Below are 20,558 nucleotides of genomic sequence, written 5' to 3'. Positions count from 1 at the left end.
ATCTAAGATCACTACACTTTCTTCTCCGAGTTTTCTTCAGTGAGATAGCTCAACGGTCAGTTCGAGCTCTTCACTGTGAGCTTCACAGATTCACGCCTAGTTGCAGATGATGCAACCTGGCTCTGAGGCCATGTTAGATTACAAAGAGTGATTGTTATGGAATTTAGGAGGAAAATGTATATTTCAGAAAGAGGATTCACAGAGAAATATGAACCAATTTCATTTCATCATCATTTCTTATCGGAATGTGACCGACTACAAAAAAAAAACAATGTAGGGCACTGTTACACCTTCTGTCTCTCACACAAGAAAGAATGCATCACAACCATTCATTTCATCTATCTTATGAGATAGCTATAGTTGTCACTCTACATTGCTAACTCTCATTCAATCTAGAGCATTCATTTTGGAATGTAATCCAATGGTTCTAATTAAAACAAGTAAAAAAATGAATTGGTTTATTTCAGCTAAAACACTTAAACACTAACAAATGGTATCTTGCTTTGCTCTTTTATTTATTGATATATTTTTCATATTACTTGTTATAATTTCTTCTTGATGATTTTATATATGTGTGTGTGCGCATATAAAAAATAAGACTTGGTTTTCTGATTTTTTTTATTTTTTATTTTCTTATTTCATTTTATTGCATGCATGTCTATTTCTCTTCAAAATTTAGCGACCCAAATTTATTCCCTTCCTCTCTCCCATTTTTCCCAGATATGGGTTTTTCCAAGGCCGATCCCAAACTTATTGCATTCGATCCTGCATTTGGTGGTCTTTGGCATTTAATTTTGTGTTTGTCTCAGCTCCTTATTTGCTGAACTGCTAATATCATAGACATATCTTTGATCTTTTTAGGATTTTCATTGTTTTGCCAAGATTTTAACACAATTTTTTTCGTAGACGATTTTCCCTGCTTGATACAGTTTGTATGTGTTCGTGTTTTATTTATTTATTTGCGTGTTAGATTTTTGGAGGAACTCAAATGTATTTCTTCCCTGTCAGAATAAAATTAAATTTTCTGTTATTTGTTTGCTATATTTTTTACATTATTTTGTCATTACACCATGTATTATGACAATTTTTCAATTGCATGATTGATTCTGTTTTTCTTTCCTACATCAGGTTGTCATTGTTGCATTTTTGACATGGCTTAGATGGTTCATCCCTGGAGAATTTGGTCTTTTCCGGAAAACTGGATACCAAAAGGAATGGATAAATTTGAGCTGGCATTACAATGCGGTATCTCAGTATTAGTGGTTGCTTGCCCTTATGCCTTGGGACTAGCAACCCCTACCACAGTAATGGTTGCAACAGGGAAGGGTGCTTCGCAAGGTGTTATTATCAAGGGTGGAAATGAACTCGAAAAGGCTCATAAGGTAAGACCACCTTATCCTGGGAAACAAATTGCTTTTCAATTCAGAATCTGGGTTTTCAACTTTTCATGCATTATTTTCATGTTTTTTTGCTGGTGTAGATTCATTAAACTTGTTCCTACTTACTTTTCCTTCCGAGGACATTGAAAACCTGTTGGTTCTGGTATTAGGAAAAGACAATTACTGATTAGATACTATCCATACGTCTGAGGGTGCAAGTGTAGTCCGTTTTTCTCGTCTTTCCTTTGTTATGAAGTTGCTGTCCTCGTATTGGTCTGGTCATTTTGTATTATGACCTATGTTACCAACATAGTTTATGTTGATGTTCCGTAATATAACATGTTATGCACATCATTTCTGACCAGTGAAACGTTCTGCCTCCGTTCTGTCAATGTTTAGGCTCTTGACATAAAACTAAATGCAGTCTATGTCATTGGGTATGAAGGATGTTCTTTCTGTATGTATTGGGGTTGAACATGCAACTATCACTTTGGTTCTGGACGATTGGTGGCTGTATGCGCCTTGTCCATGTCAGGAAGCCATACTCGCCAAGTTTTAGATCCCCGTTTCTTGTAGATAACAGCTCTCACTAAGGGAGAGTTCTCCCCAACTCCTTTTCTGATAACAAGGCTAATAATTGTTTCGTTCTTTTTGTTTTTTTTGTTTTTTTCCTTTCTAAAATGAAAAGTTGAACAAATGGTACCTAAGTCATGAAGGTTGATACATTTTTTAGCATTTGACACTTTATTGATGTCTGGACGTGTACTGACATGCGTTTGATCCTTGCAGGTGAAAACGGTTGTCCTTGATAAAACAGGGACTCTGACAGTTGGGAAACCCGTGGTAGTCAATGCAGTAATGCAGTGCTCTTCTCCAATTTCTCATGCGCATAATAATGTCCAGGTTGGTCCTGAGGTTGAGAAATATGTTTCGGAACACGAGAATCTGGCTCGAACATGTGTGTTGGTTGCCATTGATGGAATGATTGCCGGATCTTTTGCTGTAACTGATCCAGTGAAGCAAGAGGCTGCGCGGGTCATCTCTTATCTCTTCACTCGATGAACATTACTAGCATCCTGGTTACTGGTGATAACTGGGCTACAGCAGCAGCCATCGCAAAGGAGGTTGGCATTGATAAGGTGTACGCTGAGACGGATCCACTGGGAAAAGCTGATAGAATCAAAGAATTCAGTTACGATTATGAAATAGTTACGAGGGTGGTGTGAATAAATTACAAAACCCAGCTACACATGCTGCTTTATTCTGGTTTCGATGCAGATTTAAATGACTTATCTAAATTAAACTGATTTTTTTAAGAAATTTTCAAACATTATTTCTATATGAAGTTTGTTTAGCCATTTCAAACAGCTAACTGAAATTGGCTGCAGATGAAAGGAATGGTGGTGGCAATGGTGGGAGATGGAATCAATGACTCTCCAGCTTTGGTTGCAGCAGATGTTGGCATAGCAATTGGTGCTGGCTCTGACGTAGCTATAGAAGCCGCTGATATAGTTCTCATGAAGAGCAACTTGGAAGATGTAGTTACAGCCATAGATCTCTCCAGAAAAACTATGTCACGAATTCGATTGAATTATGTCTGGGCCCTGGGCTACAATATCCTTGGCAAGCCAGTCGCAGCTGGAGTCTTTTCACTGGAATTCGACTACCACCGTGGCTTGCCGGTGCATGTATGGCTGCTTCATCTCTCAGCGTGTTATGTTCTTCTCTCTTGTTGCAGTCATATAAGAAGCCTTTGCATATTCAGAGCGTCTCCAACAGCAAGTTTGCGTGATGGTGTACGTACGTCTGACTAGTTTTCAACCTTTGGTTGTTGCTTCCCTTCTTCGTTGTTGCAGCAATGAATTTGTACATGCGATCGTGATTAATAATTTAGAAGCATAAGGCCCTGATTCTTCGATTGAACTTTTGCGGATCATCTTTCGTTTTTTTCTGTTCAGAAAACCTAATAAGCTAAGTTTAGATGATTTGTGAATAGAAGAAAGTTCAACTAGAGCTTGGTTGTATGTAAACGCTGTAATAAACGTCGATTTAGTCCCGAAGCAATTATATTATATATTTTTTTGTCAATTTAAGTTATACACAGGATAACCTTCATAGGAAATATCTTCATTTTCTCATCCCTAAGCTTTTAACGTTACCACTAATTGCGGATCTAACTGTCAATTTGCTACTTAGTACGACGGTCTAGTTCCCCGAATAGACTGATGTTTTAGTCCCCAAATTATTCAAAGTAAAAATTAGGTCGTTAAACTATTTTTCTTAAACATTTTAAAAGCTGCCAATTTCATCTCTACTTTTATATTTGAAGCAATTATATTAATTTTTTTGTCAATTTAAGTCGTGCACAGACACCCTTTAGATAAAATATCGTCATTTCTCATCGATAAGCTCTTAACGTTACCTCTAGGTTGTGGATCTAACTGCCAATTTGCTATTAAGTACTACGGTCTAGTGGTATTCCTCTTCACTTATAGATGAGAGGCCTGAGGTTCGATTCTCGCTAAAGACGAATTTGAACTACATTATTGCTAGTCCAATGTGAGGCTAAGCCCATCTCTACCCCCTCCCCCTTAGACCAACTCCACCCCTTGGAGTAAGTTCTAAATTTTCCCTTCTATGACAAGCACCCAAAACCACTCGCGCCACATGAAGGATGCGCTCCAGCATTTATCATGGCTGCAAAGGGCAACCCCACCCACGTATTTCGTATTCGCAAGATTTTATAGTATTTTCGCTAATTTAAATAAATTTTAGATTTTAATTACTTAATTACAAAGTTTGAATTTTTTAAAATAATTATTTAATATTCGTAGACCTTCGGGAGTCACTCTTAATGTTTTCAAATTGAGCTCGACCCCACGAGCGCATAGGCGAATGCCGTTCGTGAATCGGGATAAGGAAGGAGAAATTACAGATGTTAGAAGTTTATTAAATAAAATAGGAATTTAAAATTGGCTTTTTATATTAGCACTCTACAAAATATTGAATGCACCCCATATTAAAATTTAATATTAAATAATTTATTTATCCTACTATGCAATGGCAATTTTGACCTTGTAAGGTTTAAAAAAATAAAAAATTCTATATACACCCAAAATCACTTTTTACATATTATCTATCTTCTTCAACTATCAAAACTTCTCCACCCCTCCATTGTTGAACAAAACCCTAACCAATGAAACTACAAACATGTTGATTGAGAAAAATTATTTTTGACGAATGAAACACAAAATCGATGTTTTAGAAGCTTCACATGAGGTAACACTTCATATTATTTATTTTTTTAGTGATTTTGGCGACATATATAATTATTTAATCTTGCTTTTGATGAGTTATTCAAGCTTCTATGTTTGTATTCATCTTTTAGGGATCACAGGAATTACATGAAGAATTAAACACCTAAAATTACCACCAAATATTAAAAACAAACGACATGGGTTTCAATGATGGAATTGAAAACAACCCACATATGCTTTAAATCCCATGCGGTATCTTTTGTCAAAATGTTAGTCGGCATTATTTGTCCAAATTAAAAGCCTTATAAGATTTGAGAAATGTGGGGTGTATGGAAAATATGGGGTACATATAGAAAATGTAATGTGTATATTAAGAATGTGGGGTGTAAGGGTATTATGGGGAAGTAAGTGGGGTGTTTTAAGATAATTTTGAATTGAAAAAGCAAATGTAGGGTGTATTAAGTATTTAGAGTTTATTCAACAATTTGTGGGGTGTTAATATAATAAGCCTTCAAAAATTTTAGGGGTTCCGATTCCTTTGGGAAAAGACCAATTAGAAAAGAAGAAAATGAGAGGAAAAAAAAAAAAGATTAGAAGCTACCATATGGTAGCAAGAAAGGGGGAAAGGAGAGTTGAGGGAGAGAAAGGAAGGGGAGTGACCAATTAGGAGGGAAATGAGGGGAATGAGAGACTTAGCAAACCCAGACCCCCTTTTCGACCAACCAACCTGACCCAACCTTATCTTCCGATTCCGGCCACCTTTAACAACGAGACCAGTGCCATATTGATCCTCACTTTAAACTCAGTCGATCCCTCTTCCAACTTCACCCAAAATTGACAAGGATTGGAGCCTTTTTCGCGAAGAATGGCGTCGGTGGCACCGAGGGGTGCACGACAATGATCCGCCATTTTTGAAGTCAACATCGTCGATCACCACCACCAATCGACTTCCCTCAACCCCATGAACAAAATTCATGTACTAGTTAAGGCGTCGGACTTCGTTTTAGCGATGAATCGAGAACACCCATCGAGGTGGTTTTCAGGTGTTTCCCGGCAGAATTGGACTTCGGCCTATGTATGAAAATTATTCCCCTAGTTGTACTCTATATTCTCCTAAAATTTGGTAATTTTTAGAATTAGTCGGAAAATTGGGTTTCCGTTTGCCGGAAACCGCCACTTGCGAAGGCGCATGGCCAGTGGGCCAACTTTGTCTTCTGAGGCTAAATTCGATACTCTAATTCCATATTTGACATCCGATTGACGAAATCCCGTTGTTTAAACATATTTTCGTTAGATGGAGCCATTTGATCATTATAACAATCGACGATATAACCGTTAGATCATTACCAAACTTTAATATGTTATCATACATAATATTTAAGGACCTTAGGAATTTTCGGATTAGGAATCCAATATACAGATCTTCCCGAATTGAACTTTAAGTTTGTGAAATCAAATATTGACCGCCATTTAATTTTAGCGATTGGTGGAGATCTGACCATTGGATCGTTCTAAAATTTTAGGATATTGTTCTAGAAGATTAATGAGACTCTTGGGAAGTTACGGATCAGAAATCCATGGGCGGATGTTCCAGATCGAATTATATAGGGTTGTGGACCCTATCGTTGACAAAGAGTTGACTTTTGGTTAATATGTTACAAATTGATCTTAAATATTACAATTAGTAATACTAGAGACTATGTAGGGCTTAGTGGGCCTATATTGGTTAGTGAGTTATCCCAGATAATATTTACCTCAGTTTACGTGTATGGGATGCCTTATTGCAATATATATGTGTATTTATCTTCTTGATAATATGAATGATATGTATAATAACTGTTATGATAATGTGAGACTAGAATCCTATTAGAAATATTCTGTAGAACTTATATGCTTGTGTGACATGTTAGTTAGTGGCCATGAGAAATTGATGGTGCAGGTGCTTATGTTGTAATTCATAGAGGTTAAGACAGGGGTAGGGAGGTTTTGTGTTGATCTAACTACACCATGTAGCAGTGGTACATGGATGTTCCTGCTTGGTATATCTGCGATAAGGGACCATACGTATTACAAAGGTGATCATGCTTGGTATATCCGCAATGGGTTATCACCGCCTGCATGATTAGACTATGTTTGTGGTCCTGCTTGGTATATCCACAATGGGGGACTATACGCATTCTAGGAGTGATCATGCTTGGTATATCCACAATGGGTGATCACTACCTAGAGTTATAGGATACATTCTTGCTTGGTATATCCGCGATGGGTAATCATTGCCTACGTTTTTAGACTATCCATATGGTTTTGCTCGGTTTATCCATAATGGGGGACCATATGCATTCTAGGAGTGATCATGCTTGATATATCCGCAATGAGTGATCACTACCTAGAGATAGAATATGGTCCTACTTGGTATATCCACGATAGGGGACCACACGTATTTCAAGGGTGATCATGCTTGGTATATCCGCGATGGGTGATCATTGCATGTACTATTAGATTATGCCTATGGTTCTACTTGGTATATCTACAATAGGGGACCATATGCATTCTAGGGGTGCTGGGGATTAGTTGTATTTGGTACATTTCGATAGGCGAACATATTTTAGTTAGATTTTGTTAAGTGGTCCTGAATCCCCACTCTTGCTCATTTTCATAAGGTTAGTCCAACCTTAGATTCGACTAAATAGGAATTGATCACAGTAGACATTGTGTTTCTAAATTAGATTTATCTACTTGGAATCTAGGTAAGGAATTATGTAGAATTCCTTTATTAAATTTCGTGAATTGATATGTGATCTTATTGATTGATTAACGTAGTTAAATGTCAATAACGTGCATCTTTGATTCTTGGGATTGATTAATTGGAGTGATTGTGGATATGATTGTTATTACTATAATCAGATTCATTGACCAATGTGGCTAGAGAATAATATTTTTCTTCATTGGTTGTTGATTGAGACGTTGCATGCTATAAATTGCAATATTATGTTGAAACATAGTGATTTATAAGATGGATGAAATGGAAATCTTGATTGTCATGTGGGTTTGTTATATAGCCCTGAATCTAATAATTTCATGCTTGTCAAGTTCTAATAATTGATTGAAGAATGTTATGTTTTTCTGCTTGAACTTACTTTGAGAAACGTCAGAGTGTAGTGAATGGTGAACTATGAATGGCTTTATCCCTTCTTAGGGTACGTAGGCAGTGTAACACAAAGGTTAAATGTAGCCATGAAATAAAAGAAAATGAATGCGTGGTTAAATCATTGATTGTGCTTTGGTTTTGTCTCGGAGGCGAGACATGTTAAATAAACAGGAATGTATTAACGTCACGTGTTAATCTTCGACGTATGTCGGGATCAGGGAGTGACACCAGCAATTGTTGGCCAAGAAAAGTGAGCCAACGACTCTTTTGAATGATCAACAGCTAAAATTCAAACAGGTCGTTGGTTATCCAACGGTCCACATTTAATTTAGTTAATGTTTTGGTTTTATATTAATAATTTCATTGAATCCAACAACTAATATCTAATATGATCAAATCCAACGGTATCAAAGAAGATCTAACGACCCAAATTTAAATCCAACGGCTAAAATAATTAAAAAAAAATTATTTAACTCAAAATTCACCCAAATTTAATGATTTTTCAATATTTGTTGAAATTTAAATATTTTTAGGTTAAAATGTTCATAAAATTAAATTAGAATAGTGTACATAATTTAACTTAAAAAAAAAATTAGCCTAAATTTATTCTTTAATAACCTCGAGCTAAATAATTTAGGCCAAAAGTATTGGAGTAGAAAAGTGATTTCTGGACAGAAGTCAAGGGGTACATCCCACTATTAGCACATCATCTGGAACAGACAGTGGTTCATACATGACACACCCCGACCTAAATCAAGGCATGCTGGCCGTCACATAAGGGTGGCGTAGCCATGTGCAGAGTGCGGAAGCAATGGAGAGACAAGTACTAATTATACAACACCCAAGGGTGATCTTACATTTATGATGTTCTGTCAGAACCAACGTCGAAATCCCCGTGAGCCACCAAAGCACTTCTACCTAAAACCTGGAAGGGCGCAAAACAGAAAGTGTGAGTGGGCAAAAACAAAGCTTTTCAAAATCATTACATTTCTCAAAAGTTCTAACCCCGCACCCTAAAAACCTGTATAATTGCCCAAAAAATAATAATAATAATAATAAGCTGTATCAGAAATCATACTCAAGATGAAAATCCATAGAAGTATACCATGCCAAAGTATCTTAATGCAATGCCGCAAGTAGTCCAGACAAAATATATCAATGTCAGATATCGTATCAGTCGAATCCCTCTAGCTCAATCTGTATGGCTAAGTCTATAGCTCATAACCAATCTCAATCATATCATATCAAATCCTGCACATGAGTCGGAACCACCTAAAGTGGTTTGTACGACAAGACTAGGTGTAAAATAACTATGCTCTAGTGCTACGATCACTTGAAGATTGTGCGAATGATCGCAGGTCACCTACGAGTCAGAACCACCTATAGTGGTCTATACGACAAGCCTGTGCACCTAACTTGGATCCAAGGTAAGCATATGGTGCGGGAGGTGAACATCACGTGAAGGACTGTGCCCTAACTCTAGGCGGGAGCACTAACACCGGGGTGCAGGTTTATGAGCTCTCAATATATCACATCATATTTCGCATAACTGAAGTAACCTCATATATTTAATTTATGAACTTACCTGGCACTTACCTATGCGTCCGCAGCACCAATCATAAATATATGCAACTACTAATGCATAAATAAAATAGGCAGATACTTTACATGGCCTTTCAACACGTATAATCATTCAAATTCATTTTCTAGGAAAAATCTCAAGTATATAGGTATATACGGAAAACCAAAAGCCAACTCACTAATATGTTGAAGGGTCGTAGCCCCCGAGCCTCGATTGATGGTGCTCGTCCTCAGGATAGGTCTCACCTATATGCAAAATAACTGAATAAACGATATTGAAAACATATATACAAAACTAGGAAATAACTTCTCATGCATTGCTCAAATGGGGTATTTGAATATACCACCATGACCTACTCAACCTCAAGAACATCCTCATATTTTTAGAAAAAAATTTCATGACCCCACGCGCCGGCCAAGGAAGGCCAGATGTGCGGCTCATGCGCAAGCACGTGCCTGGCACACCAAACGGATTCCCTAACGGTGTTAGGGAATATTCCGTTAAAAACTAGAATATGCCATTAATTATACCTGACAGCGTCAGAATATTCCATCAACTATGATGGAATATGCTTCTCCTTCTTCCTTGGTTCGCCGGAGCCTAGCGTCGGTGCCGCTGCTATCGCTGGAAATTGGGAAAATAATCAAACCTTCATATCTTTTTCGATTCTCAACCAAAATTCACGAAATTTGTACCAAAATGAAGCTTACAATGAGTAGAACAAAACCTTACCAATTTAAAGCCCTAAAATCCACGAAATCTCGCCGGAAAAAATCTTGATTTGAAACTCGCAAACTGGGACTTCCCGACGTCCAAAATACTCTAACTTTCTTCCCCAAGCTTCGTGAAGGTGTTTTAAGGCTCCTTATAACCTTACAACTCTATGAAAAATTCACAATCACAAGTGCATGAACAGTACTCCAAATCAGGGTTCTCTGGTTCTCGGGTTTTCGAGGGTTTCACGCACTACAAGGTATGGATGTGTTCCTGAGTTCACAAGGAACACAAAGGGAAGGTTGTCCATACGTTGTAGGGAAAATGGATAAAATCTGAGAGAGGGAAGAGAGAGAGAGTCAACAGGTAAGGGAATGGGTTGGTGTGTGTGTCCAGTTTGTAGCCAATCACAACAAACAACAACCATAAATTTTAAGTTCCAAAAACTTAGGAACTAATTAAATTAGTCTAAAACCTAAACTCAAACCACAACATCACACACAATGTACTCAACATCCAAAGGTATTCTAGACATTTCACATAATCAAGGAATATCTTTCGGGACGGGCTGTGACAACCTACCACCTTAAAAAAATTTCGTCCTCGAAATTCACACAATAAATACAACCTACTAATAATCATAAAACAACCTTGTATACATTTCTCTCATCCGATCTTTTGTCTCCCAAGTGGCTTGTTCCACCGAGTGATTCCTCTACAAAACTTTCACTAAGCGCACGATCTTATTTCTCAGAACCTTATCTTTCCAATCCAAAATAGTTACGGGCTCCTCATCATAAGTTAAATCCGGATTAATTTCCAAGGGTTGAGGAGGTATCACATGAGAAGAATCTGAGATGTAATGACGAAGCATAGAAACATGAAAAACATCGTGCACTTTTGATAACTCTTGAGGTAACTTAAGCCTGTAAGCAACCTCACCGACTCGCTCGGTAATCATATACGGTACAATGTACCCAGGACTCAGCTTGCCTTTCTTTCCAAATCGTACTACACATCTCCATGGTGATAGCTTCAAAAATACCCAATCACATACATTATACACCCTGTTAGTGGCATGTTTGTCTACTAGACTCTTTTGACGATCCTGAGCCGCTTTTAGGTTATACTTAATCACCTGAACATTTTGCGTAGTCTCATCCATGATCTCAGGGCCCACCAAAATTCTTTCGCCAACCTCTGACCAACATAGAGGTGTATGACAAGATTTACCATAGAGAGCCTCGAAAGGTGACATACCAGTACTAGAATGAAAGTTGTTATTGTAGGCAAATTCCATCAAATCCAACCGCTTATGCCAAGCATCACCAAACTGCAACACTGAAGATCTCAGCATATCTTCCAACGTCTAAATAGTCTTCTTTGATTAACCATCTGTTTGAAGACGATATGTTGTACTATAAAGTAATCTCGAACCAAGACCTTCCTGGAATGCTATCCAGAACTTAGAAGTGAATCTAGGATCCCGATCCAAGATAATACTAACTGAAATCCCATGGTACTTCATCATCTTTGATACAAATAATTCAGCTAATCGGCTTAAAAGATATTTTTCCCTCACAGGAATAAAATGTGCTGACTTAGTAAGTCGATCAACTATCACCTAAATGCCATCATAACCATTCTATGTACGAGGAAGCTTGTACACAAAATCCATAATAATATTTTCCCATTTCCACTGTGGAACAGGAAGTGGCTGCATCAATCCAAAAGGTTTCTTTCTTTCTTTTTTGACTTGCTGACAGATGACACACCTACTCACATATTCAGCAATTTCTCTTTTCATACTTGGCCAATAATAAATGGTCGAATGGTATGATACATTTTTGTACCTCCTGGATGCATTGCATAAGCTGAAGTATGTACTTCATCAAGAATTGCCTTCTTTAATTCCATATTATTCGGCACATACATCCTACTCTCCTGCATAAGCATGCCATCAGTTTCTCGAATTTTGAAGTCTTTCTTCTTTCCTCAATTCCTTGCTTGAATTATTTCCTGGGTCTCTTCATCATCCATCTGAGCTTCAAATACACGATCAATTAAAATTGGCCTGACTTGAAAATTTGCAAGTAAGGCTTCCTCTCGATCTTCCACTCCTAACTTCACTCTAGTGGACCTCAAATTCGCAAGAAGAGGAACATAACAAGCGCACAAAACATTAAGTCTAGCTGGAGTCTTCCTACTAAGTGCATCAGCCACTATATTCGCACGACCAGGGTGATACTCAATCGTGCAATCATAATCACTAAGCAACTCAATCCACCTTCGTTGCTGAAGATTAAGATCTATCTGAGTAAAAAAATACTGAAGACTTTTATGATCTGTGAAGATCTTACATTTCTCACCATAAAGATAATGTCTCCAAATCTTCAAAGCAAAGATGATAGCTGCTAACTCCATATCATGAGTAGGGTAATTCATCTCATAAGGCTTCAATTGTCGTGAATCATAAGCAATCACCCTACCATGTTGCATCAACACACAACCTAGGCCATTTAAGGAAGCATCACTGTAGATCTCAAAATTACCACTATCATCTAGAAGTGCCAAAACAGGTGCATAAGTGAGATAATATTTCAACTGCTGAAAACTTTGCTCACAATTATCATCCCACTCAAACTTAACTTCTTTTCTAGTCAATCTCGTTAATGGCAAAGCAATGACTGAAAAATCCTTAACAAACCATCTATAATAGCCTGCTAAGCCAAGAAAACTCTGTACCTCGGTAACGGTTCGAGGTTGCTCCCAATTTTCCATAGCTGCCACTTTTTGAGAATCCACTTGAATACCTTGAGCAGAAATGACATGTCCCAAAAATGTCACTTAACTCAACCAAAATTGACATTTAATAAACTTAGCTTACAACTAATGTTCCCTTAATTTCTTCAACACCAAAGTAAGATGTCGAACATGCTCTGCTTTAGACTTAGAGTATACCAAAATGTCATCAATAAAAATAATGACAAACCTGTCTATATATGGCTGGAATACTCGATTCATCAAATCCATGAAAGTTGTTGGTGCATTTGTTAATCCGAACGGCATCACAAGAAACTCATAATGACCATATTGAGTCCTAATAGCAGTCTTAGGAACATCCTCATTGTTGCTCTTCAATTGGTAATAACCAAACCTCAAATCAATCTTAGAAAATACACAGGCACCTCAAAGTTGATTAAACAAATCATCTATACACGGCAATGGATAACGGTTTTTAATTGTTACCTGATTTAATTGCCTATAATCAATACATAGCCTCAAAGTCCCGTCTTTCTTCCTTACAAACAAAACTGGAGCTCCCTAGGGTGAAGTACTAGGCTGAATAAAACTTTTATCAATTAATTCCTGCAACTGGACTTTCAATTCCCTCAATTCAGCAAGAACCATTCTATATGGAGTTAAAGATATAGGATCCGTACCTAGAACCAAATTAATGGTGAACTCCACATCTTGATCTGGTGGCAATCTAGGTAAATCATCAGGGAATACATTAAGAAAATGTCTGACTACTTAAACATCCTCCACACTACTAGAAGCAACATCATCCAGCACTACTTGAGCTAAATATCCCTGGCAACCTTTCGATAACGACCTTTTTGCTCTTACAGTAGAAATAACGATGTGCCTCACCCTACTACGTTCACCCACAAAAGTGACTTCAGATAATCCAAGACGATGGAAAGTAATTGTTTTCCCATAGCAATCTATCTTGGCACAATTATAATGTAACCAATCTGTGCCTAAGATTACATCAATATCAACAATGTCTAACAGGATAAGATTAGCTGGCATAACCACCTCTTCCACCATCACTGGACATCCTGGATATACACAATCAACAGAACATCTATCCCATCTAGGCATAGCAAACTCTAAATCATACCCTAAAGGCGTAGGATGAGGTTGCATCACTTGAGCAAATGTATAAGAAATGACGGAATGCGTAGCACCATAATCAATTAAAACTCTAGCAAAGTGACCAAGAATCTTTAACGTACCCATGATCAAGTCTAGATGATTCTGAGCATCTTGCAGAGATATATTGTTAATACGTCATTGGGTTTGTTGGCGTCCCCCACAACCTCTATTAGCTTGATTACCTCGCCCCTGACTTGGCTGACCAGATTGCCTTGAAGATCCTGCACTACTGGAAGCAATCTCTACTTGTTGGGGCTGTCCTCCCTGATACCACTGCGATCCACCAGCTGGAATGAGAGGATACGGTGTATACCCTTCAGGATACTGAGAATACCCACTCTGGTAATAAGGATCATGCGAATACTGATACTGCCCTGAAGCATAAGGAGCGGTATCGCCCTGATAATGGTAAGCACCACCTTGACCCATCTGACCATAACTACCAGACCCTGGAACTTGCTGGATTGGCGCTGGTGGTGGCATAGAAGTCTGCTGGGGCCTTTGTTGACTCAGGGGACAATTTATAGCTCTATGTCCCAATTGCCCACACATCAAATATCCACTGCTGCCTCTCCTACACTCTCCAAAATGCCTATTATTACATTTGCGGCACAAATGAGCACTTCCTCTTCCAACATCTCCCTGCTTCTGGAATCTATGACCTCCTGAAAATCTACCACCTCTCCTCTGACCAGTGGCACTAAAACCTCCACTAGAAGAACTGGAACTAGTTCCACTCCTCTTAAAGCTCTGAGTCTTGCGAGGTCCTTGAGAAGACTGACCTTTACCTTTATCATCTCGCCTCTGATTCCCATTCTTTTTTTCTTCATTTTCACTCTCACTGGGCATATTCTCTGAGTTCTCAACCTCAACAAAATCTCATAAAACTTCTGGTAAGTAGCATAGGGAGTCAAGGTTGCTATAGAACGCCATTTCTTTTTAGTACCCAACCTGAAACGACGGAGCATCTCAACCGGATTAGCAGCAACCTCCAGATGATAGCGAGACAAGTTAGTGAATCTCTTATAATACTCATTTGTCGTCATCTTCCCCTGCTTTAATTGAGTAAACTCTTGCTTTTTGCAATCAATATACTTAGGGGGAATAAACCTTTTCTGAAACAACTGTTTAAACATTTCTTAGTCAACTGTTTCCTTTGGGGACAATTGATAAGACTCCTATCTCCATACGTATTTCAGGGGTGATCATGCTTGGTATATTCGCAATAGGTGATCACTGCATGTACTATTAGATTATGCCTATGGTTCTACTTGGTATATCTGCAGTGGGAGACCATACGCATTCTAGGGGTGCTTAGGATTAGTTGTACTTGGTATATTTCGATAGGCGACCATATTTTAGTTAGATTTTGTTGAGTGGTCCGGAATTCCTACTCTTGCTCATTTTCATAAGGTTAGTCCGACCCTAGATTCGAGTGAATATGAATTGATCACAGTAGACGTTGTTTTATAAATTAGATTTATCTACTTGGAATCCAGGTAGGGAATCATGTAGAATTCCTTTATTAAATTTCGTGAATTGATATATGATCTTATTGATTGATTAACGTAGTTAAATGTTAATATCGTGCATCTTTGATTCTTAGGATTGATTAATTGGAGTGATTGTGGATATGATTATTATTACTATGATCAGATTCATTGACCAATGTGGCTAGAGAATACTATTGTGCTTCATTGGTTGTTCATTGAGATGTTGAATGCTATAAATTACAGTATTATGTTGAAACATAGTGATTTATAAGATGGATGAAATGGAAATCTTGATTGTCATGTGGGTTTGTTATGTAGCCCTAAATCTAGTAATTTCATGCTTGTAAAGTTCTAATAATTGATTGAAGAATGTTATGCTTTTATGCTTGAACTTACTTTGAGAAACATCAGAGTGTAGTGAATGGTGAACTACGAATGGCTTGATCCATTCTTAGGGTACGTAGGCAGTGTAACGCAAAGGTTAAATGCAGCCATGAAATAAAAGAAAATGAATGTATGGTTAAATCATTGATTGTGCTCTGGTCTTGTCTCGAAGGCGAGACATGTTAAATAAACAGGGATGTGTTGATGTCACGTGTTGATCTTGGACGTATGTCGGGATCAGGGAGTGACACTAGCAATTGTTGGCCAAGAAAAATGAGCCTTTTGAATGATCAACGGCTGAAATTCAAACGGGTAGTTGGTTATCCAACGTTCCAAATTTAATTTAGTTAATGTTTTTGTTTTATATTTATAATTTCATTGAATCCAACAACTGATATCTAATATGATCAAATCTAACGGTATCAAAAAAGATCTAACAACCCAAATTTAAATCGCACGGCTAAAATAATTAAAAAAAATTATTTAACTCAAAATTCACCCAAATTTAATGATTTTTCAATATTTGTTGAAATTTAAATATTTTTAGGTTAAAATGTTCATAAAATTAAATTAGAATAGTGTACATAATTTTACTTAAAATAAATTAGCCTAAATTTATTCTTTAATAACCTCGAGCTAAAAAATTTAGGCCAAAAGTATTCGAGCAGAAAAGTGATTTCTAGACAAAAGTCAATGGGTACATCCCATTATTATCACATCATCTGGAACAGACAATAGTTCATACATGACACACCTCGACCTAAATCAGGCCAAGCTGGCCGTCACGTGAAGGTGACGTAGCCATGTGCACAGTGCGGAAGCAATAGATATAAAAGGAATTATGAATAAACAAAAACCAAATCAACTAGAGTATTATATAAGATAAGGTGCCAATGCGAGATTAAGTGTGAACTACAAAACCAGAGCATAAATAACCTAAGTGTAGTCAAGCAGGACAGGTACTAATTATACAACACCCAAGAGTGATCCTACATTTATGATGTCCTTTCAAAACCACCGTCGAAATCCCCATGAGCCACCAAAGCACTTCTACCTAGAACCTGGAAGGGCACAAAACAGAAAGTGTGAGTGGGCATAAACAAAGCTTTTCAAAATCATTATGATTGGTGCTGCGATTCCTTAGCCGTTCCTTAGTAGTTGCATATATTTATGATTGGTGCTGCGGACGCACAAGTAAGTGCCAGGTAAGTCCATAAATTAAAGATATGAGGTTACTTCTGTTATGCGAAATATGATGTGATATATTAAGAGCTCATAAACCTGCACCCCGGTGTTAGTGCTCCCGCCCAGAGTTAGGGCACAGTCCTTCATGTGATGTTTACCTCCCGCACAATATGCTCACCTTGGATCGAAGTTAGGTGCACAGGCTTGTCGTACAGACCACTATAAGTGGTTCCGACTGATAGGTAACCTGCAAACCAAGGAACGGCCAGACGCGCGGCTCACGCGCAGGCACGTGCCTGGCACACCAAACGGATTCCCTAACGGCGTTAAGGAATATTCCGTTAAAAATTAGAATATGCCTTTAATTATACTTGACGGCGTCAGAATATTCCGTTAACTTTGACAGAATATGATTCTCCTTCTTCCTTGGTTTGCCGGAGCCCAGCACTGGTGCTACTGCTATCACCAGAAACTGGGAAAATAATCAAACCTTTATATCTTATTCGATTCGCAACCAAAATTCATGAAATTTGTACCAAAATGAAGCTTACAACGAGTAGAACAAAACCTTACCAATTTAAAGCCCTAATATCCATAGAATCTCACCAGGAAAACCTCGATAATCCGGCCAAAATTTGAAACTCATGAACTGGGACTTTCCGACGTCCAAAACACTTCAACTTTCTTCCTTGAGCTTCGTGTGTTTTAAAGCTCCCTATAACCTTAAAACTCTTTGAAAACTTCACAATCACGAGTGCATGCACAGTACTCCAAATCGGGGTTCTTTGGTTCTCGGGTTTTCGAAGGTTTCACGCACTACAATTGGTATGAATGTGTTCCTGAGTTCACAAGGAACACAAAGAATACCTTTACAGCCTTGATCCATGACTGGAAGGGAAGGTTTGAAGGTTGTCCGTACGTTGTACGGAAAATGGATAAAATCCGAGAGAGTGAGGAGAGAGAGAGTCAACGGGTAAGGGAATGGGTTGGTGTGTGTGTGTGGTCCAGTTTGCAGCCAATCACAACAAACAACAACCATAAATTTTAAGTTCCAAAAACTTAGGAACTAATTAAATTAGTCTAAAACCTAAACTCAAACCACAACATCACACATAATGTACTCAACATCCAAGGGTATTATAGACATTTCACATAATCAAGGAATATCTTTCGGGACGGGCTGTGGCAATACAACAGTTAACACAAAGCAGTGTAGTGCAGTGCCGTGCATATCAAAAATAAAAACATGCAATTATTACAAACTGGATAAAATTGCAGTAAAGTGATCATCACCCAAGTCCATAGGTGGAAGCCTCACTAGCAAGCCACTTGTCACTCTCAGAAGTTTCCTTGTTCTCGCTATATGTCACATCCCGACCCGAGCTCCATCACATCCCAGGCTCGACTCCGCTGTAGCACGATATTGTTCGCTTTGGGCCACGACCACGCCCCCACGATTTTGTTTCTGAGAACTTACACAAGAACTTCCCAGTAGGTCACCCATCATGGGATTCCTCTCGTGTGAACTCGTTTAACTTCGGAGTTCCAATGGAACCTGAAGCCAGTGAGCTCCCAAAATGCCTCATGCTAGGTAAAGATGGGAATATACATATAAGGCTTAGATGATCCACTCCTATGGGCGATGTAGGATGTTACAATCCACCCCTCTCAGGGGCTCGACGTCCTCGTCGGCACACTTCGGCCAGGGATTGGCTCTGATACCAAATTGTCACATCCTGACCCGAGCTCCACCATATCCCGGGCTCGATTCCGTCGTAGCACAATATTGTCCACTTTGGGCCCCGACCACGCCCTCACGATTTTGTTTCTGGGAACTCACATGAGAACTTCCCAGTGGGTCACCCATCATGGGATTGCTCTCGTGCGAACTTGCTTAACTTCGGAGTTCCGATGGAACCCGAAGCCAATGAGCTCTCAAAAGGCCTCGTGCTAGGTAGAGTTGGGAATATACATATAAGGCTTAGAGGATCCACTCTCCTGGGCGATGTGGGATGTTACACTATGTCCTAAGGGGTCGACAAAACAATGTGTCAGTGGATCAAGTTTATCTAGTCAAAATCATTTAAACATAATAACCACCGTTTTGAAATCACATATGAGTCAAAAATTACATAATAATAATACTACCATTATAGTAATAAATTTCATATCTCAGCTGTCATCATACCAAAGTAAGTAACTCAATCATATACATAACATCATTCAAGTTGTATAGCAAGCAAGTGAAATGACATCTACCTGATTGATGACTAGTGTCTACTAGAGTATCTAGCCTCTACTAGAAATATTGGTACCTGCAATAAACCTATGGTCGCAGCTAGCTATACGAGATGTATGTTGACCATGTGGTGAAATTAAATCTCCAATAGCCTCAAGATATCATTTGAAATATAACTATATTCAAGTCTCTTCAAAGGCCATCCAATAGTAGTATGCATCAGCATATATAATAGTTTATTTAAAAATGTTTAGCTTTTGAAGGGATCCACTCATAAGTAAATAGAGTGTCCTTCCTCGTTTTTTGAAAAAAAATGTGGAACCTTTGTAGAGAGAGAGAGAGAGAGAGAGAGAGAGAGAGAGAGAGAGAGAGAGAGAGAGAGAGAGAGAGAGAGAGAGAGAGAGAGAGAGAGAGAGAGAGAGAGAGAGAGAGAGAGAGAGAGAGAGAGAGAGAGAGAGAGAGCAGTGACAGAAATGGAACATATGGGTGGTGGGCTTCCTCCAAGGCATGCAAAATCATCGAAACCTGGTAAAAGTCTCTCTTAGCAAATGGCATCTTGCTTTGCTCTTTTATTTATTGATGTATTTTTCATATTACTTGTTTTAATTTCTTCTTGATGATTTTATATATGTGTGTGTGCGCATATATAAAATAATAGTTGGTTTTTGGATTTTTTTTCATTTTCTTATTTGTTTATGGAATTTTATTGCATGCATGTCTATTTCTTTTCAAAATTTAGTGACCCAAATTTATTCTCTTCCTCTCTCCCATTTTTCCCAAATATAGTTTTTTCCAAGGCCGATCTCAAAGTTGTTGCATTTGATCCTGCATTTGGTGGTCTTTTGCATTTAATTTTGTGTTTGTCTCAGCTCCTTATGTGCTGAACTGCTGATATCACAGACATATCTCTGATCTTTTTAGGATTTTCATTGTTTTCTCAAGATTTTAACACAATTTTTTTCGTGGACGATTTTCCATGCTTGATACAATTTGTGTGTGTTCGTGTTTATTTATTTATTTGTGTGTTCGATTTTTCGAGGAAGTCAAATGTATTTCTTCCCTGTCAGAATAAAATTAAATTTTCTGTTATTTTTTACATTATTTTGCTCTATTGCTAACAATTTTTTTTAAACCAGATCTAAATGCCCCTTTTATTTATTAGTTTTTGGCCGAATTTTTGCTACAGCTCATCTAGCTAGTTCGTTTCAAAGTAACGCTTGCTCAAATATAGGTTG

At 38.1% G+C, this 20,558-nt stretch overlaps 2 protein-coding genes across 2 annotated transcripts; one reads left to right on the top strand and one right to left on the bottom strand.

Annotated features, from left to right (window-relative positions):
• The first annotated feature begins 691 nt into the window (after positions 1–691).
• LOC103447058 (copper-transporting ATPase HMA4-like) lies at positions 692–3,467 on the top strand. Its single transcript, XM_008386228.4, has 2 exons — positions 692–1,382; positions 2,169–3,467. Exons 1-2 carry the CDS (start codon positions 1,161–1,163, stop codon positions 2,439–2,441), a joined length of 495 nt encoding a protein of 164 aa, XP_008384450.2. The 5' UTR covers positions 692–1,160; the 3' UTR covers positions 2,442–3,467.
• Positions 3,468–10,795: 7,328 nt separating this feature from the next.
• LOC139191334 (uncharacterized) lies at positions 10,796–11,997 on the bottom strand. The gene is made up of 3 exons (XM_070812052.1): positions 11,934–11,997; positions 11,219–11,280; positions 10,796–11,113 (listed from the first exon to the last, which is right to left on the bottom strand). Exons 1-3 carry the CDS (start codon positions 11,995–11,997, stop codon positions 10,796–10,798), a joined length of 444 nt encoding a protein of 147 aa, XP_070668153.1.
• Positions 11,998–20,558: the final 8,561 nt, after the last annotated feature.

The sequence above is a fragment of the Malus domestica genome, chromosome 02, assembly GCF_042453785.1.
Source record: "Malus domestica chromosome 02, GDT2T_hap1".
NCBI classification, from domain to species: Eukaryota; Viridiplantae; Streptophyta; class Magnoliopsida; order Rosales; family Rosaceae; genus Malus; species Malus domestica.
This window is presented reverse-complemented; position numbering and strand designations above follow the sequence as displayed.